Here is a 24,951-nt window from a genome sequence, read left to right on the forward strand (position 1 = left end):
ACACACACACACACACACACACACACACACATCGAGAAGTAGCTTGATAAAAATACCACAACAAATGCAATCTGATTCATGAAAGCCATATCCACAGATATTAAGCTCCACGTCCCAGTTTAAACACGTTCTCGCTGACCTCATGATTTTTAAAACGATAACAAAAGCAAGGAGAAGCTATTTTGAAAATAAAGAAACTTTGTGAAAACACAAATATTCAAAACAAATATGTCAAAATATAGATAGTAAGCACTCTATGTGAGGAAACGTTTTCGGCGATGTTTCATTTCGACCTTCATTCGAAGTAGAATGTTTTTTAACCTGAAAATAAACTGCTCCCATACGTGTGTCGGTACACATGATACATGCAGATCATTCCTTCCCAGATAACAGTAAACAGTCCCCTCGTCATTTCTATATATAACTAAGTACATGTACACATATATCTGCATATCGTCTTCATCAATTTGTGAAATCATTTTTGGTTTCCGCCGTCGTGAAATTACTGGAATATGTTTTCGTTAAAACAATATTCACTAGTTAAGTTAAAAATATAAAAAGTTATCAGACAACCATTCGTCGGACAAATGTGTGTGTGTGTGTGTGTGGGGGGGGGGGGGGGGGACACAAAACACCTACTTCTGTTACAGTCAGACTACGCATCGGTTACAACATTCTACTCCCAGTCAGAGACCATATATGGTCTCTGTCCCAGTCAAGTTGTGTAAACATGCCTTCCTTAGTTGACCGAGATAACAGCCACACAAACATGGCATGCGTCATTGCTGTTCACACGAACTGGTTGTCGAGTGCACATACTCAGCTTATCAACTACATGTGTCCCTGCTTGGAGATATTGTTATCATATACCACGGGTATGGCACTATGATTCATACACGTATGACAATATCGCACAGACACAATAGCTGTCACAGTTAGAGGGTGTGCGTTGAAGTTGGTTGTGTCTCAGCTTGAGAATCACGTAAAGGTAACATGTTTGCGCGCCGTGAGTTTGCGCCAAGCGTTTGATTTCCGTTTAACGTGAGGATCAGTCACTCTATTAGTAGGCCACAGTCATTTTGGACCGCCATGTTTAAGAAGCTGTTTCTATTCACCTTACTTGGCTGCGTAAGTTCGTCATTGGGTCAAGAGGATGCCTATCTTGACATGGAAGGAAACCATGGCCTATTAAAAGAGAATTTCGAGTCTCAAAGTATTATTAATCTAGTCAGAGATATAGCTTTTAAGAAATTGTTTAGTGTTCGTGACGAACAAAATGTGAACAAAGAAAGCAAGACCATTCTCAGGGGAGAGTTTGAGGAAGAGGCTGCGAATGCTCCAGTGGAAGAAAATCCCCAGGAAGTTGCTAATCTCCGCCAGATGCTAGGGATTCTTCAGGACACACAAGATGTCTGTATGAACCATACCCAGAATGTGATCACTGGTATTATGGAAAATAAAGAATGGGCTCTGCAGAGTAAGTACATTACATATACTAGTACATGTTACAATTTTAATTACGAACAAACTATGGCAGCTGGAAATGTGCATTTCATTAAGAAAAAACTCATAGTAACCATATTCAATCGTTAATCTTAGCTTTTGGCCTAGCGTGTTGCTCCCAGAGTGTCATGTGAAACAACAAAGAAACATATTTACAGGGAATACAAATATGCTGTACTATCGGGTGATTATCGCACCCAAGCGATAACTGCACTACTCATATCCACGGTTATCGCCATATAAACTAATGCAGAATCGCTACATGCAAAGCATGGATGTGACCCGTAGGGATTCCGCGTTAGAATGGGCCCAAACATGGCCTGATACACAGACGACGTCATGATGATACATACAACGAAGCAATGACGACACATTCTAACCATCGATACAACTCAACGTTCGCTAATAATCAAGTTTTGATCTAACAACAAAATCCCCCAACATGTTAAGATTGAAATATCCCGGTAAACAATGATTGGGTAACCCCTATAGGACCTGAATTTCGTGATGAACGGACAAATGCATGCTGTCATGGGCACGAGGGGCTTGAAAACCTGTGTTTGGGTGTATCGTGACAGAATCGTTGCTCATTATCATAGATCACAACAGCATTTGCTTCTGAGGATTGCAAGAGAATGTATTTATGTCCCCTCAGAGTCAAAGTGTGTGAGTTGGGTTTAATGCCGCTTTTAAGAATATTCCAGTTATATCACGGCGTGTCAGCTTAATGTGAGAGGAAAGCCCGAAGAGATGCAGGTCTAAGACGTTTACCACTTCGGTGAAACCCATGACCTCATTATTGTGCTGACAAGCCTAGAAACATAATTGGGGGCGTACCGGGATTCGAACCCACAATCATAGGTTTCTGGCGTGACCAAGGGACGCAACTCTACACAGCGAATCGCGGCGCCTTTGATGACTGGGCCACCCGTGCCCACTCAGCGTCAAAGACGTATGAGGGTGGAAGAATTAGGCAGATGCATGGGAATGCTTGAACTGGGTCAACACAACGTCATGTTGCAAACTGCTTTGGTGTCAGCCAAAGTGTGATCGGCAGGGCATGCAGGCGATCTTCAACCACACAGCGGGAAGACAGGTTTCTCCTCATTGCAGCACGTCATCATCACTTCGTGACTGCCACCTCACTCAGGGGAACGCCAAGAGGTCCTCTCATTGAAGCTGGTATCCAGTCACCTCCGGGCGACATCACAGGCAGGCACATTTGGATTGGGCTGAAGATCACGTCGCTTGGAAAGACCAGGTCTGGGTTCCAGTACTTTTTCACTGATGAAATACTAGATAATGTCTAGACTTCACTGGTCGTCTTACCCTCGTGTGGTGTAGACAAGGAGATTTCAGGATTCCAACGTAGCCGAACATGACCGCTATGGAAGGGGCCCAATCGTGACATGGGATTGGATCAGTAGAGCTGGAAGAACCGATCTCCATGTCCTACAGCGAGGCACGATGACACCAGTGTGTGCTTCAGGGATCTGGATATTTCATTAAACATGTCACGCAGTATTGTCTCGGGCTATTTCAGTAGATGCTTATGGTGATCCTTAGCTAACATTGATTGTTATATTTTCCAGAACAGCTTCTGGTTAAGAATTTCTGTGTTTGACAGTTTGTTTGCTGTTAACACCGCACTGAGCAATATTCCAGGTATGGAGAAGAAATCGAATCTGAACCAGGCAGGTCAGTGATGGATATCATCAGCACACGACTGTGAAGATCCAGGTTAGAATTGGTCATCAGCAACCCATGCTTGTCGTAAAGAGGCGACTAACGGAATCGGCTGGCAACGCTCGCTGACTTGGTTGATGTATGTCATCGTATCCCAATTGCATGGATCAATTCTCATGATGTCAAGCACTGGATTGTCTGGTCCAGATTCGATTATTTAGAGACCTCCGTCATATCGCTGAAATACTGCTGAGTGCGGCCTTAAACAAGAATCGATCAATCAATCATTCAAGCACTGGTTAATTATATCGTATCTGCAAGGTATGCATATGTTTCTCACGCACAAAAGATTCGTATTCATGATGTTGGCAGTATTGGACTCCAACCCGGCTTCAACGCACTCTGATATTTGACCACTGGTATATTCACAGTGTTGGATGCTTTTGGTAAGCCTGGCAGTGCCATTCTCAAGGGAGAGCTCACCTGGCTGGGATCATTTGATGAATGTCTTGGAGTCACAACCAACAGGACTGAGGTGGATTTCGGTGCCACGTATTGTAGAGCTCTCCTGATGCCCCCGAATCAGGTAGGAGATGTACTGTTTAATACTTGAGAAACATGTCAAAATACCAACACTTTGTCAATGTATGTCCCACTACTTCATGGACATTACATGTGAAATAAATTCAATAAATCATTAATTCCACATGACAAGGTTGATTTATTGTTTCAAATGCACAGGGAAAACGATTTCAAATAAATGAAGAAAGGAAATCAGTTGATACATTCTTTTGCTATTTTAGTTACAAATATTTTCGTTCCATATGGTTGAAAATCATAGCAGAAAAGGGTTAGTGAGTGGGTATTGGTTTACGTTGCAATATTCCAGGTATATCACGGTTAGGGAGCACCGGAAATTGAACAAAATATTGTAACAGCTGGCCCTCGACAGCCTGCGCCCTGGAACAGGAACTCGCACTACCAGTGATTAGTCTGTCTTGATTGTCTTAGAATATGTTGACAGGGGCTGCTTTCGATGGTTCAAGCTTGGCAGCAGGCAGGCTAGAAAACTACAAGTATACATCATGCTTCAGGAAACGCCTGGCACTCTGTGTGAGATATACTACACGTTCTCCTGAACATACAAGTGAGCATGGCGTCAGCTTTGCTGTCAACTCACTGCGCAGAACGATAGAGCTTGGCAAGAATGGAACAGAGAGACTATTGTCCCTCCGATTCCTCACATCCGATATGCCTCTAACCCTCATCAGTGTGTACGTTCCTGACTTTCGCTCAAAACACGAGGTGAAGGATGAGTTCCAGTTCTACGTCCAGCTCCACACTGATATGAAGAGAATCGCCACTCAAGAATAGCTGCTAATCTTTGGCGATTTTAATGCAAGAGTGCGTACTGAGCACATAATTTGGTTCAGAAAAATATCTGAATATACTTAATATCTCTAAATTTGGAAATTGTCTTGCAAAGCTAATATGCAGAAACTGACACTAATAGGCGAAACGATCAGTGACAGGCAAGCAGATGAAGAGAGTAATGGAGGAGCTGGATAAAGACTCCTCGGTTGAGGAGCTGAGCAAGAGTATCTGTTTTGAGAGTAAGCACTCAGAATTGATCCCTCCAAAGGCTGACAACTGCAGAAAGGGACTCCTGCTAATCCACCTGTATGAACTTCTCTGCCAGTTTGGGGAAGAGGGAGCTGTGTCACAGGACTTGATAGACTATGCAACATTGTCACCTTGTAGAAGAAGGATGATAGAATCAATTGTAACAACTGCCACAGGAACTCTGTCCTGAGCATCACCGGAAAGCTCTTCGCTTGTGTGGCCTTGAACAGATTACAGAAACTTGCTGAGAATATGTATCCCAAACCACAGCATGGATTCATGGCAGAACGACCCACAGCTGACATGGTCTTCACACTCCGACTGCTGCAGGAAAAGTGCAGAGAGCAGAAGCAGCAAATCTATGTCTCCTTCATCAACCTCACAAAAGCCTTCAGCCTTGTGAGCCGTGATTGGCTCCTCAGCATGTTCCAGTCATTGCATAATGAAAGGCACCATGCAATTTGACGGCTCATACACTGAGGCTTCCAACACCAACAGTGGAGTAAGGGAGGGCTGTGTACTTGCCCCTACCCTGTTTGTAAACTTCTCAGTGATGCTGAAACACGCCTTTGAACCCTCGACCACCCACTGAAAATGTGATGGGTAGTTCTTCAATCTGGCTTGCCTGTAGGCTAAATCTAAAGTGCGTAAAGTCCGAGACCCGGTCAAGGTTGTTTTCTGCTGATCCTGCATCCCGAGCACATTAGACCCTCTCCTCCAGATATGAAAAGAAACACAATACCTTCCACGTGCGCATCATGAAACGCATCCTCGGAATTAGCTGCAGTGACCAAGTCACAGAAAGCTGGAGTTCTTTCCCACGCCGCAAACCTGAGTCTCTTCTCTCTGCTCCAACATTGGCGATTTCACTTGCCTGGCCACGCTACAAAAAACTTCAGGGTCACAGGACGTTCCTGAGATTGACGGATGCCAACGAATAAAGAAAATTAAAAAGACATGACCACCCTGTACAGAAGATTCTATTAAAGTGTATAATACAAAGTACCTGTTTATGTCAAGTTAAATAATTGATTTCCTAAACTATAGAAACACAAATGCTGATCTCAAACCACAATTCCGGCCCGCTTACGATTACCACAGCTGAAAATCCAATGGTCGTTCCGAAAACCTGTTTTGATCAAGGAGCAAAGTTTAGTAGTTGCAATAAGAATGTATTGATACTCTGGTGATTAATTCTCGACACGCAGTGACGCTCTTGACTTTTGTTTTACTTCAGACGAACCCGATGAATCCCACCCCGACATACATCACCCTCGGGATGTGCATGCCAGATTCCTGCTCTGGGCAAGACGTCACAGCCATCGCTAACGGCCGTAAACTATCACCTTTTCTTACTCCATGCTTTAAGGCCACGAAAGGCTGTTTTACAAAACTGTCGTAACTTCTTCTATACTTCAACGTAGACTGCTTCATCCTTCCATGCATGCATTTTCACCTTGGTTCACTGCAATCATATAGGTAAACTCGGGCAGCATTGTGTTCATGCATCACTTGCTGGGTATCTAATTGTATATCTATGCTATGAACCATAAGAAAATTTGTTTCTTAGTTTCGCTCGTCACATTTTATGCAGTCGGATCTAGCGTTACATTGATACAGTGAGTGAGTGTAGTGTTGCGCCGCTTTAAGCAATATTCCAGCAATTTCACACCAAAAATGTGCTTCACACATCGCATCCATGATGGGACTCGGACTCTGGCCTTGGGTGTGACGAGCGTACTCTTTAGCCACTAGGCTTCCCCACCGCCCGATCTAGCACTCCAAGGATTACAGTAACATGATGCAATATCCCTCTTCCATTGCTTCCAGGGTATGATAACGAAGATAATACATGATCATGAAATATGCCGAATGGCCCCTAAATTATCTCCGTTTCGGTTATTTATTAACTGGACCTTTCTTTGTTATCAGTGCTGATGTCTCAGAACATATCCCTTCTGGCAAGTGTTACCTGTTATGAAAAGGACAAGCCCCTTGACACTGACGCCATTGTTGCCATGTAAGTAACAGGTATCTTTCAATCTCCTTAAACCTATCTATTTTACTCCAATACGATACCTTTGTGTGAAGATCTGACAATCTTTACATTGGAGGTGGTGTCGGGTGAGCTTTCTAATCAATCAGTCCGCGTCCAGGATTCTATATACTCTGTAGAAACGAGCCAAACATTTAGAGCAAAATATCTGATTTCTGCATCTCGAAAACAAACATATACGGGCAGTTCCGAATATGGAATGGAATACATTAAAACTCATTCCGCTGTATTGTTGTGGATCCTGTCATATCTGTCGCCTACATTGACAACAGTGTACTATCTGAGTAACATTTGTCTTCTGTGTGTTTTTACTTTTGTTTAGATCGAAGTGGTGAAGAAATAAAGCCGAATCGTGTTAGAAAGCTGATAGTTGATTAACTCCATCTTCCCGAGGCAAGGAAGAACTGACTTTAAAAGTCCAGTTTCCGCCCTTGCCAAACTCGGCTGGAATTATGGAGTTATATTTTGGCTGGACAGAAATTTCATCCTAGTTCGGCAAGGATGGAACGAAGACTTTTTTAGTCTGTTGACTCCCTTGCCTCGGGAAGATGATTGGCTTAAGAACCAGTGCATGTACTATAAAGATGAGTATGAGAAACAATGCCCAAACTATGCATTATAAAGAACAATATTCAGACCATTCATTATAAGAATAAATATTGATACCATGCATTGTAAAGAACAATATCACTCCATGCATTATAAGGAACAACACACATACCATGCAATGTATTCATTGACCACATCGGAGATTCCGGATCAGGATTTACATGTGTATCAAATAGCAGACATTTAAAACTTGACTTTCTGTATCTCTTCACGATGATATTGGTTCGTTCTAGTGTCATCTGTTCAATATTTGCGTTGCTGGTCGTACTTGGAACCGGATATGACGTCATTTTCATTCAAATGCGCAAAGATGAAATTTCGAAATCAAGTTATAAACACGCAGGGGCGTCGACAACCGCTGATCGCAGAGAAACGGTTGACTCAGAAAAAGTCCCTTTGCTGTCGGAATCAACTTCTGTGAGCGTTGAAGATGCTGAGGCCATACAGGAAGATGAAAGAAGTCGTAAAACCGCCGGCCGAGAAACCATCTATAAACCACAAGACAAAGCATCGGGTAATATTTTGAGACTAAACCGTACATGTGAAATCTTCATTCTTCATTGGGTTTGTTTGTTGCTTGAATCGACAAAATTTCACATACGTAATTGAGTCTGGACCAGACAAACCAGTGATTGATAGTATGAACAGCGTTCAACGCCCTCAGGATACGAAGATCCACAATCAAATGAGCCACTGAGCCTTCTTCACGCGTGTGCTTTGTTTGAATCTGTGTTTTTTCGCATGTCATCACCAACGCATCATAACAGACTTATGCTGCAAAATAAACATTGCATGCATGTCAGCTTAGCACTATTTCGTATTTTCTGTTAGATGTAGGTAAATGGGACACGCTAAAACACTATACGCAAAACAAAGTAAAATCTAGAACTACATTATAAAAATTGTAAGTGTGAAGTGACATTGTGCATAGTTAAGAAACACACGGCCCAGGAAACCGTATATACAAATTGTAGACAAACTGTGTACTGTGTGTTAATGATAATTTATGGACTTTGACAAGCGTACTATCCTACAGGTAGATTTCGTTTGCGATAGTATGCAAGGCAAGTGATATGATCAACTTGTACTGAAGTCATAGGTTGTCAAACGATTTTCTAGAAGGATAATTATTAATTATTACAGAAAGTATGTTCCCTCATAGGCCTAAACAACAGACAGAATAAGACAAATGCGACCCGTTTTAATTGTTTAGCTTAGCTGACTGAAATTTAGTGTGCTTATATCATGACCTGTTTTTCCACAGTCGTAAACATGTCAGAAAGCACTGGACCCATGACGCTGAAACTGCACATACTTGTTCCCTCCAATGATGACACCCCAATTTGTTCACAAGGTTCAATTCAATCCGAGGTTCAATATGGCCGCCACGGCATCCATATTGAAAAAACATTATCATGGTCTTAAATCATTTATGTTAAAAACTTGGTTTATGTAAACTTAGTAGTGGGACTCAACACATATACGCTTTATTAAATTCTCTCATAATGTATATTTCGCAATGTTAACTCAGAAATTGCAAGACTGAGGAAGGTAAAAGATGTCATGTCTGTTTCTTCTCTTGATGATTTTTTTCTTCAAATCATAAAGCTTTTGGTGTTAGTCCCTTGTTCTCAGTATATCAGAACAAAATATTTGCAGATAAATGCTGATGGCATTTTTCATTAAGTGGCTGAATGTGTTGATATTCAAAAGGATGTCTACATACCCAGCTGTGTTTTTTGGTGAAAGCTGTTGTAAGCATTCCCTGTCTACAGAACAACCTTGGGTGTTTGGGTGTTAGCTGCTGTTAGCATTCCCTGTCTACAGAACCACCTCGTGGGTTTGGGTGTACGCTGCTGTTAGCATTCCCTGGGTTTGGGTGTAAGCTTCTGTTAGCATTCCCTGTCTTCAGAACCACCTCGTGGGTTTGGGTGTAAGCTGCTGTTAGAATTCCCTGTCTACAGAACCACCTCGTAGGTTTGGGTGTTAGCTGCTGTTAACATTCCCTGTCTACAGAACCACCTCGTGGGTTTGGGTGTAAGCTGCTGTTAGCATTCCCTGTCTACAGAACCACCTCGTGGGTTTGGGCGTAAGCTGCTGTTAGCATTCCCTGTCTACAGAACCACCTCGTGGGTTTGGGCGTAAGCTGCTGTTAGCATTCCCTGGGTTTGGGCGTAAGCTGTTGTTAGCATTCTCTGTCTACAGAACCACCTCGTGGGTTTGGGTGTAAGCGGCTTTTGGGATGCTAATGACGTCACTCATTGAATTGTCTGGTCCAGACTGAATTATTTACTGACTGCCGTCATATGACAGGAATATAACAAACAAACAAACATTATCTATCTACAGAACCATCTCCCGTGAACGCGGTTGTTCCCATTATCTATCTACAGAACCATCTCCCGCGAACTCGGTTGTTCCCATTCTCTTTCTGCAGAACCATCCCAAAGACTGGGGATTAAAATGTTGGTGTCATTCTCTGCCTACACAAATGGAGCAAAGATCCTGGATACGAAACAAGCAGCGGGGAGCCTGACAGCTGTCCATGGCATCCGGTTCCTCAGCATGACGTGGGTCATTCTGGGACATGCCTTCTCAACTCTTATGACCATGGGCTGTAAGTGCCATGTGTTTTCACTGTTTTCACTGTTGTAAAAAACAATTTGTACGGCTCCTCTTTTCAGAGAAAAATGTCTTGAAACGGAAAAGAATTGTGTGTGACAGAGGATTAGGCTTTGTTTCCTTTTTAAGTTGTTAACCGAAGTTAATTGTCTAAGGATATAAAGACAGAACAAATGTATGGTGTGCAGTTACCTTGGCCCAGAGACTTGTAAAATTTTCTCTTGAAGATGGCAAAATCGGTCTTTTTAGCTTTTTTTCAGACATGTTTGTGTGCTTAACAAAATGCAAGTCACACCTCGTCCTTTTGGTAATCCGGACGATTTCAGTCTGACGTCAGTTTTGATGATATTTCTCTTTATCATCCAAAACTGGCTCCTACAGGAGATATCGCTTGGATGAGATCAATGAAATTACATTACAATGCTTTGCAGACCATTGTGACATCACTGGTTACCATGACGCCACAATCAAATGACATCACAAATGGCTCTGCTACTGAAGCTGTTAGCAGTACTTTTTACACTGAAGACACTGCTAATTACTGTCTACAAATTGAAAAAGTTTGAAAAATGATGTTGGATGATAAATAAAACCTCACCCTCGTGTCTTTTGATATCAAATAAATCAACACTCGTTGATAAAAGTGGCAAAAACCTTGGCAAGCCTCGGAATTTTTCCACTTTTATCAACTCGTGTTGATATACTTGATATCAAAAGACACTCAGGTGAGATTCCCTTTGTACTTATCGTATCAACTTGCATTGTCATATATTCTTACTGAATTTCTGTTGCATGAATCATAATATCATTCTGTTAACTTTTCGTTTCCATAAAACACGGAGATATGGCTCTCTCTTTCAGCAAATCGTGCCCCCTTCATCCAGGAGAATGTCAGCAGGTGGACATTCCATGGAATCCTCAATGCTCTCGTATCTGTCGACACATTCTTCACATTAAGGTGATGCGACTCAAGCAATCATTAAATAACATATATTAGCGACATTCGAATTATCGCTGTTTCATTCATAGTAAGTGTTTGTTCGTTTGTTGTTTAACGCCGCACTCAGCAATATTCTAGTTTTATGACGGAGGTCTGTAAATAATCAAGTCTGGACCAGACAATCCTTGATTGATATCATGAGCATCGATCTACTCAGTTTGGATACGCTGGGGGTGGGGTGGGGGGGGGGGGGGGGGGTACCATGCCGCAGTTTAACATGAATGCCCCACTAAGACACAGTATACTGACTCCGAGCCGACCAGTCCTTGTTTTAGCCCCTGATTGCCGAGCGCCTGACAGGGTAACAACAAGTACCATCTTGTAACGTCTTTTGGTATGACGCGGTCGGGGATCGAACCCCGGACCTTCCGCTCTCCGGGTGGACGCTCTACCACTAGACCACGGAGGCGGTAACCGTTATAGAGTTGAAAGATTGCTGAGTGCGGCTTTAATAATCTAAAAACAGAACTTTTCACCAATATTTTATTGAACTTCCTTTCGTTTCTTGACCAGTGGACTGCTTGTTGCCTATCTGGCCATGAAGGAGCTGAAGAAAGGACGGGGGAAACTAAACTGGGCCATGTTCTACTTCCACAGATTCTGGAGGTAGGCATTAAACAACTGTTGTACACCCCTGTGAGGAACCCAATAGGTCTCCACAACCCTAAGCTTACTTACGCGTTCGGTTCATCATTTTCATGTGGACAGATATATTCACTTAAAAACATGGCAGCTCTGTAATAGGGCTGGGAGAGGTATCTCGGGTACCCGGGTCGGGTGGGTACAGAGTAGGACCCGGGTACCAACAGGTCTACCCGGACCCGTGATATATTGTCTCATGACTAAAATTATCTGGAATTTATGGTTACACTACAAGTCATTAATGTTCGCTTTTCTTTCTGACCATGCACCCATTCCTTCTGACTTTTCATATGGTTGAATAAGCATATAACTTAAGTGAACTTCAGTGTATGCATGACCAGATTGTTTAATACATGTATCTAAATACGTTTTGCCAGGGCTATGCTAAAAATGTTCCCAATAGGACATTTTGAGACATCTCCTGAGACCTAGAGTGGGTACCCGGGTAGGGTAGGGTAATAGGGGGGTGGGTACCCTGGTAGTTAATTTGGACTCGTCCCAGCCCTACTCTGTAACTTAAGCTACCGTTAAGGCAGGACACCTGGTGTCATCACTGATTTTCAATACCCCATGCATATAATTTGCAGCACCTTTTAGCTCAATGGAATCTGTTTAGTCAAATACTGGCGACTGGCTATTCTCTGACATTGACGTTTATGTTTAAGAAAAAGAAAATTCAAGTATGCTTCATTAAGTGAGGAGAGGTGGGGTAGCCTAGTGGTTAAAACGTTCGCTCGTTACGCTGAAGACCCGAGTTCTATTCCCCACAAGGGTACAATGTGTGAAGCCCATTTCTGGTGTCCCCCGCTCTGATATTGGTGGAATATTGCTAAAAGCGGCGTAACACTATACTCACTCACTCATGTAAGTGACTTAAATGAAAGCTCTTAGATAAGTCTCACGTCTAAAAGAATGTATTAATAGCCGTCTTGTTGCCTGTAACGTCATATATTTCTTTAAATCACATCAACGTACTAAGAAAAAGTCCCACTATTATTATGAGGTCCTATTTTGGTCCACATGATTTGTGCTGAGAAAACTGTTAGAAATTGTTTTTTGAAAGTTATCAGATGTGTTCACATGAATGAGAATTAGTCTTTGTTCTTAAACCAGTTGGATGTTTGCGACTCGTGACAACACTACATGCACAGGTGATTGTAGAGGAAAGCGGGTTTCAAATATTTGAACAAGAGCAAGTCTTTGACCAAAGCTGATGTTCGTAGAAGATACAGATACTTAGATTTTTACTTGAAGTTCGAAATATCGGCCTCATTGTAGTCATATTCATCATTTGATCAGGTCAGAAGTATAAGATTTGCAAGTTCGAAAAGCAAAGAAGCCGCTTCTCCATTTGAACTGTCTGATAATTTTCAAACCATTTTGACATTTCCAGGGGGCCAGAACGAGCCTCAATCCTAACTCGACCTTCAAAAGACCGAAATTATACAAGTCGTAGACGTTTACCTATTTAGAGAAAGTGCTGACACATCTAGAAACATTATTAGGGCGAATATGGGATTCGAACCCACCAGCATAAAGTCTATAGCACGCCGAATGGACGCAATCTGAACATAGAATTCAGGCGCCTGAGACTATTGATCCATCCTTAGGCACGTGACTTTGTTTGAAATGTGCCTCTGATCACCCAGCACCCGTCACGATGTGTGAAACCAAGCTCATTATGAATATACTATGAATATTATTATTATGTACAGATTAAAATAGAAAATGCAGCAAAGAGGGTTTGGGTGGTCCTGTCACAGTCAGGCTGGTTACGCTCATCATCAGCTCAGGGCCCTTGCCCCCTCTACACGCAGCCGAGACAGCAGTGGTCGTTCAGACCTCTCCTTGAACAACTGAGTCTGGGCCGATTTGATATGGCACTTCGCTTGGTTGACACTCATGTCTGTACCGCCCAGCAGTACAGAACCATCAACAAAATCAACACCGACATTGAGATTATGTCCCACATCCTTGGCTCGTTTTAGAAAACTGTGGAATGCCTTGTTTTCATCATGAGTCTTGACATGCTTCAAAAGAGGATCATCAGACAAATAAATGTGTGCAAAAGTGCACAAAACAATTATATCATGAAGATCCTCCACATTAATCAAACCTCGCCCTCCCTGCATAATTGGTAAATATATGTGATTGAGGGAAGAGCGGGGGTGGTGGGATCTAATGTCTGACATGATTCTTCGTGTGATGATGTCAATACCCTAAATTTCTTGTTTCGTCTAATCATCAACACCAAAGGAATACGAAAGGACGGGTACAGCATAAGTATTTGTGGCTTTGACTTTGTTGCGAGCGTTCAGCTCTGAACTCCAGATTTTCTTTAGTCTACATATGTACTCTGCCCGAAGTTTGCCCTTGATATGGGCATTCTGGAGTTTGTCCCTAATCTGCATCCCTAAGTACGTATAGGCCTGACCTTCCCCAATTAAACTGACTGATCCTCGCTCTTCTACCTTGCCACGTTTCAAATGAAGAATGTTGCATTTGTCGAGTCCAAAGGTCATGCCGATATCATTAGAAAAGGACTCAACAAGCAGAATTTGTTTTTAGTGTGGATCCTCTTTTGGCAATAAGTTCAAGGTCATCCATGTAAAGGAGGTGAGTAAGGAGTGTTGGGGATCTGTGCTTAGGAGGTCACGGGTGATAACCTTCCTCTTTGCTGAGCAAAAAACCTTTACGGTATTAGTGACAAACAGAAAAGCAAAGGACTAAAAGAATCGCCCTGAAATAGTCCTCTTCTGGTAGAAATGGGTTCCAAATTCACCACCTGCCCCTGCGATTACATCTCAAGTTGAGTTGACCAGCAATTCATTAAAGACTTGAGTAAAACAAGTAGTCGCTCGGGGAAGTCAATACATTCCAGTGACCTCAAAATCCATTCGTGAGGTACAGAATAATTAGCTTTTGTGTAGTCTATTCAACACATTGAGAGGTTACGGTGGTAGGTTTTAGCCTCTTTAAGGGTCATTTTCTGAACTAGTAGTTGATCCTTACAACCCCAACATCCCTTTCTAGCTCATTTCTGCTCCATGTAAATAATGTCATTGGATGCGCAGTATGATGACACAATATCTGTAAGACATCCTGTAAATTATTATTATTATTTGTATTATTATTATCATTATTATAGGTTGACTCCAGTTTACATGATGATGCTGATGTTTTACACATGCCTGCTGCATTATCTCGGAGATGGACCTATTTGGCCTCAAACAGGTGTTCAGAAACAGCAGTGCAGAGACAACTGGTGGACCAACCTCCTTTACATTAACAACCTCGTCAACAGAAACGACATGGTAGTTAACATATCACACAAGGCGCCTGCATAAATATGGCCAATGTTTCTGTGATAGCCCATAAAGTGATCATTTAGAATGTTCCCCGTTTACTCAATGGTAGCTGTTGAGCGCTCTTTCCAAGCAAGAACGAGGCCGTTTAATGCCAGAACGAGGCTTATGTTGTCCTTCTATTTTTCGCGTCACATGTGGTAGAACTGTTTTATGGTTTTCTTTATTGACGAAGATTAGTACATGTATTTGATATATATACATGTATACTCAATAAACGCTTAAGAGGGTTTAAAGTCTACAAAATGTACCAATTAATTGTTAATGCTTGGTGCAACACGCGGGTCAATTGACAGGCTGGATTCCTGGAGGCTGGAGTGAATCATGCCCCCGACACCCACCACCCCCCTGTGAGAAATGACCTGACCCTGAGATTTTGTTTATCCTTCTGTGATACAACTTATTCTTTGAAAGGAACACCCAAACATATTTTTGGATCCTACAGTTCATGTTTTCATTATGTCATGTGATAATTTTTTTAGTTTTATATTGTAAACCCTAACCGGGTTAAAGCGTTCGTTCGGCACGCAGAAGGCCCGATTGGGTACAATGTGTGAAGTCCATAAGGGTGTCCTCCGTCTAGAAGGGACATAACTCGTAATAACCACTGGTGGCGCTACGGTCGAGCCCAGGAATTCAAGCCTAGTTCGGCAAGGGTGGAAACTGGACTTTTAAAGTCAGTTAACTCTCTTGCCTCGGGAAGATGATAAAGGTGTCCTCTGCCGTGAAATTGCTGGTATATTGCTAAAAGTGGCGTGTGACCATACTCTATACTCTATTTGAATCCCATGTTAATTGCACGTGTGGTTATATATATATATGTGTTAAATCTTATGATTAATTAGCATAATAGGTAAGTCTTACTTGAAACTCAACTCATTGTTGTGGCTTTGACATGGATGTTAATGCTAGCTGACCACTCTAATTTTACAGTGTTTCACATGGGCCTGGTATCTGGCAAACGACATGCAGTTCTACGTCTTGAGCCCGCTCATTCTTATTCCACTCTTCTAGTAAGTAAGGTTAGGGATAATGAGTCACACTGTTACGAGCACTGAACTTTAAATGAAGATGACAGTGCATCCGTTCCATGGCAACATCGAACACTATTTGTATGACAACAGATTGGAGTTAGTAGTCAAATTCAGTCCCCATTATACCTGTGAAAAGTTAAGAGGTATATATGCTTGTTATACCTTTTAAAATGCGATGTTGTGTGTATAACATGTCTCAGGGACCAACTATTTATTATGGTGGCAGATACAACTATATTTAATTCTGGATTGATTCTTTTTTTCCAAATAGCGCTGTTGTCTCTTATTTTGTGAATGAACACTTCTTTGAGGACGATTTCTGACTGTATTATAATGATTCAGATCTCTTCAATATATATACGCTAGGTAATGTACAGTTACATATGTATGTCATCCGTAAAGATACGGGGTAGAATAGATCTTCAGCAACTCATGCTTGTCGTAAGAGGCGACTAACTGGATCGTATGGTCAGGCTCGCTGACTTGATTCATGCATGTCATCGTATTCCAACTGCATGGATCGATGCTCATGATATCAATCACTGGATTGCCTAGTCCAGACTCGATTATTTACAGACCACCGTCGTATAGCTAGAATATTGCTGAGGGCGAAATTAAACATCAAACCATCAAAACAAAACAGTTTAGTTTGCTAATTTGGAGTGGCATTATTATTATAATTAGTATCATATGTAATTTCGGTTTTGTATAAGTGATAAGTCATCAATAATTAGCAGAAGAGGTAAGTTATCTAAATTAATTAGTAGATGCCTATTCCATTATTAGTAATGTATATGATACATATTCCAGGGTTAGTAATTAATATAATACGTATTTATACGTATGATTTAATGTTGTTACAAATAATTGGACCCGTGACGATCCGGGTTAGAATAGGTCTTCAGCAACCCATGCTTGCCGTAAAAGGCGACTATGCTTGTCGTAAGAGACCATTAACGGGGTGGTCAGGCTCGCTGGCTTGGTTGATTCGTGTCATCGATCCCAATTGCGTCAATCGATGCTCGTGATGTCAATCCCTGGATTGTCTGGTCAAGACTCGATTATTTACAGACCGCCGTCATATAGCTGGAATATTGATGAGTGCTGCGTTAAACAACAAACCAACCAACCATGGCTCTTATGTAGGATGGCTGTTTTCCAAGGGTGTCCTGTTTCGGCAGATAGGGTTTGACCTCCGTGTTTGAACTACAATGTTATCCGTCTCTCACACCCCAAGGGGGGTAACTCGGGTGCAGGATGAATCACCAATAACCCATGCTTGTCGTAAGAGCCAAGTGATGAGGATCGGATGGTCATATCGTGTGACATTGTTGGTTGGGGGTCATTGCTCATGCTTTCACTCACCGGTTTGTCTGACCCAGACTCGATTATTAGCAGGCCGCCGTGATGAACCTGGAATATTGCTGACTTTGCATAAAACAACATCTGTTTGTATCCTTTAATTCCAGTTCGGAGATCCTCGGTATGGTTGTGATCGGTGTCTTCATGGCTGCTACTCTCACGACTGCTGGTTTGATATCAAGGCTGAACAACATGACCACGGGTATATTATACCAGACGGAGGGAACACCGTAGGTTTAGCTTGAAGTGATTTCTATCTAGTAGCTATCTAGTTGTCGTTGTATTAATTCATAGTAGTGACACTGCATTCTGTATTGGCACATTAATCATATTATATAAACAATTTATCTTTTGAAATTGTGAGTCACTTGTGACTTGAGATTCTTGTGACTCTTGTGATTTGTGACGCTTGTGAGTCACTTGTGACCTTAAGATTCTTGTGACCATTGTGACCTTGTGAGTCATTTGTGACTTGAGATTCTTGTGACCCTTGCGAGTCACTTGTGACTTGAGATTCTAGAGTCACATGTGACTTGTGACGCTTGTGAGTCACTTGTGACCTTAAGATTCTTGCGACCCTTGTGACTTGTGACCCTTATGAGTGATGACTCTTGTGATGTGTGACCCTTTCACCCTTGATCTTTGTGACAAAGCGATGGAATCTCTAATGTCTGGAATCATGTGCTGTCGTAGGAGATGGCTGACTTTCGCTCTTATTTATAGACTGCTAAGGACCAAAATAGTCATTTTCAGTCAAAGGCGTGGTCCTGTTCAAATGTGTAGTAGTGTAGGATGCCATAAAAACCCAATTCATTCGGCAAGAATACAAGACAATAACAGAACTTTAAGCTGTGTTTGTTAGTGCACATGTACCCCTGTGCAAACGTAGGACGTTACTCATAATATCTACCATTGGTTTCCGAGTTGTTATTCTGTATTTCAACCATATTCTTTTTCTTAAAAAGGTAGAAAAACGTGTGTTCCTAACCCTTAGAAAAGGCATAAGTCAGTAGTTAATCGTTGGAACAACGATATATACTAATTTGACTTTTCAATTATTTGCGACAAGGTTACGAGGTCATCTTGCTGAAATCCAAACAAACAAAACATTTCTTTGAAAAAATTCAGGCTCATACCTTAAATGTAAAAAAACAACCTTGATTTGTAGTTGTAGCTGAAAACATATCTAATGTCGACACCAACCCAACACCCCTCCCCTCCCTAGAATATCAAATGGTCGATCCCTAACCCTTCTAGGTATTTGCCAGTGTAACAAAACAATTCTATTTGCAGGGGCCCTGATGATTATGGCGCCTACTACATGACTCCCTACTGTCGGATGGGCCCATACCTAATCGGCATGGTGGCCGGGTACTTTCTGTACAGAACAAACTGTAAGCTCCACCTAAACAAGGTACGTTAGAAACTACTTTCCAGAATGATTTTGTTTTCGACAGAATATTGTTTCGGTCACAACTATAAACATATCTATGTGTACAGCATTTGCAGCGAACATTTTTGGGGTAGGATCCCGGGGCAAAAGATGTTTTTCTTGGTTATTACCTGGAAAAGGTCGTTTTCAACATTTTTGGTTTACATCCTTAGGCAAAATATGTCTTTTTTAGCATGTACATCGACAAATGTTTGGTTAATTCTTTGGGCAAAATATGTTTTTCCTGTGTTTTCTGGAAAAATATCTTTTTTAGCATGTACATTTAACATTTTTTTGTTAAATCTTTGGGAAAAATATGTCTTTTTTAGCATGTACATTTAACATTTTTTGGTTAAATCTTTGGGCAAAATATGTTTTCCCTGTGTTATCTGGAGAATGTCTTTTTTAGCATGTACATCGAACATTTTTGCGTAAAATCCTTTGACAAAATAAAAAAAAATTCTAGGCTTTCTGAAAAAAAGCTTTTCAGCATGTACTTAAAAACATTTTTTGGGTACAATTCTGGGGTAAATGTGTTTTTACCTTTGATTTCTAGAATAGGTCATTTCTGGTGTCCCCCGCCGTGATATTGCTGGAATATTGCTAAAAGCGGCGTAAAACCATACTCACTCACTCACTCACTAGAATAGGTCGTTTTTAGCATGTCCTTCGAATACTTTGGGGAAAACCAAAGGGCAATATATCTTTTGTTTCTGTTTTCTGGAAAATCTCTAATTTTAGATTTTTGTCAACAGGGCCTAATTTCACGAAGTGATGTTAATATTAAGACAGTAGTTGTGAAGTTAAAAAGGGGCTGTGCTGAAAGGTTTGGTGCCCAGGTCCAGATGTTATAATTAGTGCCTAAAGAAAACCTGAGACATTTTCTCTTTTTTAATAGAGAAATCATAAGCTGTCATTATCTTGTCACCTAACAAACGGTTGAAATGTACCTAAAAAGCTAAAAAATTAAACGTCTGTATTTCCAAGAAACTGTGAAGAAAATCGTTGTTTGCAGTTCATATGTTTAACAGGTGTTATTTCCCACACTTAACATGAGTAAAAAATATAATGTTTGTAAGATGTTCTGTTCTTTGACAAGTAATTCTTATTTTAGAAAGCAGTACTGTGTGGTTGGGTTCTGGCTGCTGCTTCCGCTCTCGCGGTGCTTTATGGGCCGTACGAAGCAGCCAATGGGACGCCGATGCCGAGTGACGTGGCAGCATTTTACAACTCTGCTCACAGGACGGTGTGGGGAGCTGCGGTGTGCTGGGTCGTGGTGGCGTGTGCAACAGGGAACGGGGGTAGGTCTACATGTCCAACACAGTCAGTTCAAGTTAGTTCTGCGGCAAGACGCTTTCGTAGATTGAGCGTGCAGTGAAAAGGCTAGCAGTTGTGATTTGATAATATTGTGTAAGATTTCATCAAGTAATTAAAACTTAAACTATTTTTCAATATTCAGTCCTGTTTTAGCATTAATACACATGCTGAATGTGTGGTCACAGATATTTTCAAGTAAGTGTCATTTGATGCAGAACTGCGGTTGGTATGTTTAGTAGCTTCCTGTTCTCAGAAATGGAACTGGGGAAGCTACCTATATTGTGTGATTTTACTGCAATTATAAACCTATCGTGGTGTTGTAACCATCTCCCAGACGACCTTTCTTTTGTAGTAAGACCACTCAGCAGGTTTTACAATTGCTCCTCAGGTTTTACAATTGCTCCCCAGGTTTTACAATTGCCTAGCGTCCGAGGCTTTTCTGTGCCTACCCGGTTATACAATCATACCATTCCTTCGGTGTCATGGTTTCTCCATTACTTATAAGGCCAGGTTATGTACACATCTACCCGGGGTGGCAGTTGAAAGACTAATTTTGTCTTATACGTGTATAAAGTTACACTGGATGTCAATAGGAAAACATTTGGTTGCAAAGTCACAGATAGGCTGTGTTGCAAAGGGCTTATCCTGCCTTAAAGAACGTCTTATGGAAAGATTAACTTTCAGTAAGTGAATATGTTCTCTATGTTACTTAACTGCCTGTTACTGTATCCTCGCAAATACTATTCTGTAAGAGGGCTACAACTGGTACTTATTCCCAGTGATCGCCTACATCGTTACAAACTGAACAATTGTTGCCCCCGTGGCAAGACTAAAAGGTCATTTGTGTCTCGTGTTGTCTGATATTGCTTGGACACCTTTGCCCTCTATGCAGAGTACAACATCCCATCCACTTTAAGCCTTTGTATTTGTTTGTTTGTTTGTTGTTTAACGCCGCACTCAGCAATATTCCAGCTATATGACGGCGGTCTGTAAAATAATCGAATCTGGACCAGACAATCCAGTGATTGACATCATGAGCATCGACCCACGCAATTGGGATACGATGGCATGTATCAACCAAGTCAGCGAGCCTGGCCACCAGATCCCGTTAGTCACCTTTTACGGCAAGTATGGGTTGCTGAAGACCTATTCTATCCCGGAATCTTCACGGGTCTTAAGCCTTTGTAAAAGTGACCACACAACACACCGTCAATGGTGCTGAAACAGGACACCTAACCCAAAGGCAAAGATACAATATAAGTTTTAAATGAAGAAGACTGAAATCCTCAGAAGACCATTTGGTCAAGATTAAGCATAATTAAACACCAGTGCTTTTGGAATCTTAAAAGACAGGGTAATGTGTTTCTACAAAATGATTATAGGAACAACCATTCAGTACATTATCCCATATTTGACCATCTTTCAGGTTTTGTAAACAAGTTAATGTCCTGGAATGGTTTTGTGACTCTGAGTCGCCTGACGTACTGCGCCTACCTCACTCATCCGATGGTGATAATGTACCAGTATATGACACACCGGAGCCCCTTCTTCATATCCGACGTCAACATTGTAAGTTTTGTTTGTTTGTTTGTTTGTTTGTTTGCCCCACTCAGCAATATTCCAGCTACATGACGGTGGTCTGTAAATAATCGAGTCTGGACCAGACAATCAAGTGATTGACATGAGAATCGACCCACGCAATTGGGATACGATGACATGCATCAACCAAGTCAGCGAGCCTGACCACCCGATTCCGTTAGCCGCTCTTACGACAAGCATAGTCACCTTTTACAACATGGGTTGCTGAAGGCCTGTTCTACCCCGGATCTTCACTGGTTCATTGTTAGTAATCTATAACTATCGACATGCATATTTGTACATTTCTATACAGTAAATCTCACTTAAGTATCTGCCGAGACAGATTCCATTGGGCGTGAAAGGAAAATAGCTGTGAAAATTTTGTGAAAGGGTCAATGAAAATCAGTGATGACACCAGGTGTCCAAGGTCAGACATATGCTACCCATCGGTAGTACCTGCCACTCACACATTTTGCATAAAAAACAAAGTGTTTGTTGCCTGACGTATCGTGACATAGTCACATAAAACCCATTCACGTTTATTTCGGACCGTGAAGACTCCGGGTTAGAATAGGTCTTCAGCAACCCATACTTGTAAAAGGCGACTATGCTTATCGTAAAAGGCGACCAACGGGACCGGGTGGTCAGGCTCGCTGACTTGGTTGATACATGTCCCAATTGCGTAGATCGATGCTCATGATGTCAATCACTGGATTGTCTGGTCCAGACTCTAATATTTTAGACCGCCGTCATATAGCTGGAATATTGCTGAATGCGGCGTTAAACAACAAACAAACAAACAAACAAACACATTTATTTCCATTACAGGTGTACAACTTTCTCGGCTTCATCGTTATAACCTACGGTGTATCCTTTGTTGTCTCTCTTGTATTCGAAGCGCCGATGATGGGCCTGGAGAGGGCGCTATTGAAGCGTGAACGGCGCAACTGAAGACATCGTTCCAGGTCTAGAACAGCTGTTATTGGTAGATCCTTGGTTTGAGATGAGTTCATGGGGCTAATTGTAATCACTAAATATTCATTCAAAATGTCACCTTGTGCATTCGAGAGCTTTACTTTAATAATCGTTTTACTGTACAAAATGTGATGTTCTAGTTCTGCAAGAATCATTTTTCATTAAGCTTTTTGCTGTTCTTCGTGTTCACGATTGTCTTTTTCTTTAAAAAAAAGTGGATGTTCTGGATCTTAGTGACATTCACAATAATCGTTTTATTGACCAAGCGGATGACCTGGGTCCATGAGAGTGGTATTCACAATGATCGTTTTATTGACCAAACGGATGAACTGGGTCCGTGAGAGTGACATTCACAATGATCGTTTCATTGACCAAACGGATGACCTGGGTCCATGAGAGTGGTATTCACAATGATCGTTTTATTGACCAAACGGATGAACTGGGTCCGTGAGAGTGGTATTCACAATGATCGTTTTATTGTCTAAGTGGATGTTCTGGGTCCGTGAGAGTGGTATTCAGAATGGTCGTTTTATTGAACAAGTGAATGTTCTTCATTTGATTGGTAGTTACCGTAATCGTTATTGTAAGTGTACAAAATTATATGGTCTTCAGAATGGTATATAGTGAGTATGAAATTCAATTTATCAGTTCTTAACAAAGCTCGCAGTGAATAGCTGCAATATATCACTAATGCAACGTCCAGCAATATTAAAGCGACGTTTGGTACTAGTACCTTGTTTAAGCATGCCCGTAAGAAAGAATAAAAGGAGTTGAAATAACGTCAATGCTATTTATATTGATGCAACGTCACCTTAATGCCGATTCATGATAATTGCTTTATTGTGCATGATGTAATGTTCCGGATGAGATTGGTATTAACAATAACCTGTTTTATACAAAGTGAATGTTCTTAATAACATTGATATTTAGGATAAATATTTTATTGTGCAAAATGTGTAGTTCTTGATGCTAATGGTATTCACTGTGATATTGTAAAGCACGTGAACGTCCTAACCGATGGTAATGATATTTAACACTGGGTTGAACCTCGAAGGCACAACTATAGAACATGATGGTCGTCGCTATGTGGCTGAAATAATGCCGATGCTACGTTAAAGTTTAACTCACTCACTCGTCCATGATGTATATATAAGCAGAGAAGTAGAGAAAGAGTGCCGAAAATCCTCACACATTTATTTTCCACATCCCGTTCATTGGAATCATGGAAGTCTGGTCAGTAGTTCCTTCAGCCTTGCCACCTCTACCATTAGCATTGACAGTTAATCGCTGTGCTGTTTTCTTTTAATAAAATATTTTTTATGGTGTTTTCTTCTGCTCTTGGTCAATACACGCCTGGTGGGGCTATCAACTTCCTAATTTCTCCATCGCACCGTCGGGTCATTACACATCCAGTACACATGCACATTGTTTTTAACATATAAACATAACACTGTTATAATGGTCATTACATATAAAACGTACACTGATTTTACCTTATAAACAGTCCGTTGTTATCGTGGTCATAACATAAAAATTAAATTTTCGTTGTGTCCATTGTAATACCTGCATTCTGATTAGCTGAATTGGTCACGTGTTATTGCATTCATTCCCCAATGAATGTAAAAAAATTAGGCCACGCCCACAAGTGTACTACTTTTATTACTAAACAGTGTCGGGGAATCTCAGTGTTACAGTCGAGGGAATTCCCTTTCTGTTCACGTGTATCGTCATGCACAGGGCATTTAGCGAAACTCATGCATATTCATTGTCCAAACAACCCTTTGAGACCCAAGGGCCGAGAACAGCGTAGTGGATTCTTACAAAAGTTTACACATTGGTTTTTCGATTCATGCCTCAATGAACAAAGAAAATACACAGTCAATGCTTATAATTAAACAGTCCGCTTCGGTGGGCGTGGCTTAGTTTTTTACATTCATTGGGAAATGAATGCAATAACACGTGACCAATCTAGCTAATCAGAATGCAGGAATTTCAATGAGGTCAAGGTCAATCTAATTATACATGAATGAACCGACAAAATCCCCATTCAGTCCTCAATGCAATGTACATAGTTGTAATTAATGGTCAGTGTGGGAGTGGTTTGGGTGCATCGACGCTTTGTCCAGTTATTGCACTGTGGGTAAAAT

The 24,951-nt window shown here is 41.3% G+C and overlaps 1 protein-coding gene across 1 annotated transcript; it reads left to right on the forward strand.

Annotated features, from left to right (window-relative positions):
- The first annotated feature begins 645 nt into the window (after positions 1-645).
- On the forward strand, positions 646-24,129 carry LOC124121302 (O-acyltransferase like protein-like). Its single transcript, XM_046484284.2, has 15 exons — positions 646-1,477; positions 3,621-3,775; positions 6,050-6,146; positions 6,745-6,832; positions 7,711-7,991; positions 9,915-10,094; positions 10,961-11,057; positions 11,613-11,705; positions 14,890-15,055; positions 16,040-16,119; positions 17,610-17,732; positions 18,796-18,916; positions 20,049-20,235; positions 21,678-21,820; positions 22,658-24,129. Exons 1-15 carry the CDS (start codon positions 1,090-1,092, stop codon positions 22,778-22,780), a joined length of 2,322 nt encoding a protein of 773 aa, XP_046340240.2. The 5' UTR covers positions 646-1,089; the 3' UTR covers positions 22,781-24,129.
- Positions 24,130-24,951: the final 822 nt, after the last annotated feature.

This window comes from Haliotis rufescens, unplaced genomic scaffold, assembly GCF_023055435.1.
Source record: "Haliotis rufescens isolate VD_foot unplaced genomic scaffold, xgHalRufe1.0.p SCAF_8, whole genome shotgun sequence".
Taxonomy (NCBI): Eukaryota; Metazoa; Mollusca; class Gastropoda; order Lepetellida; family Haliotidae; genus Haliotis; species Haliotis rufescens.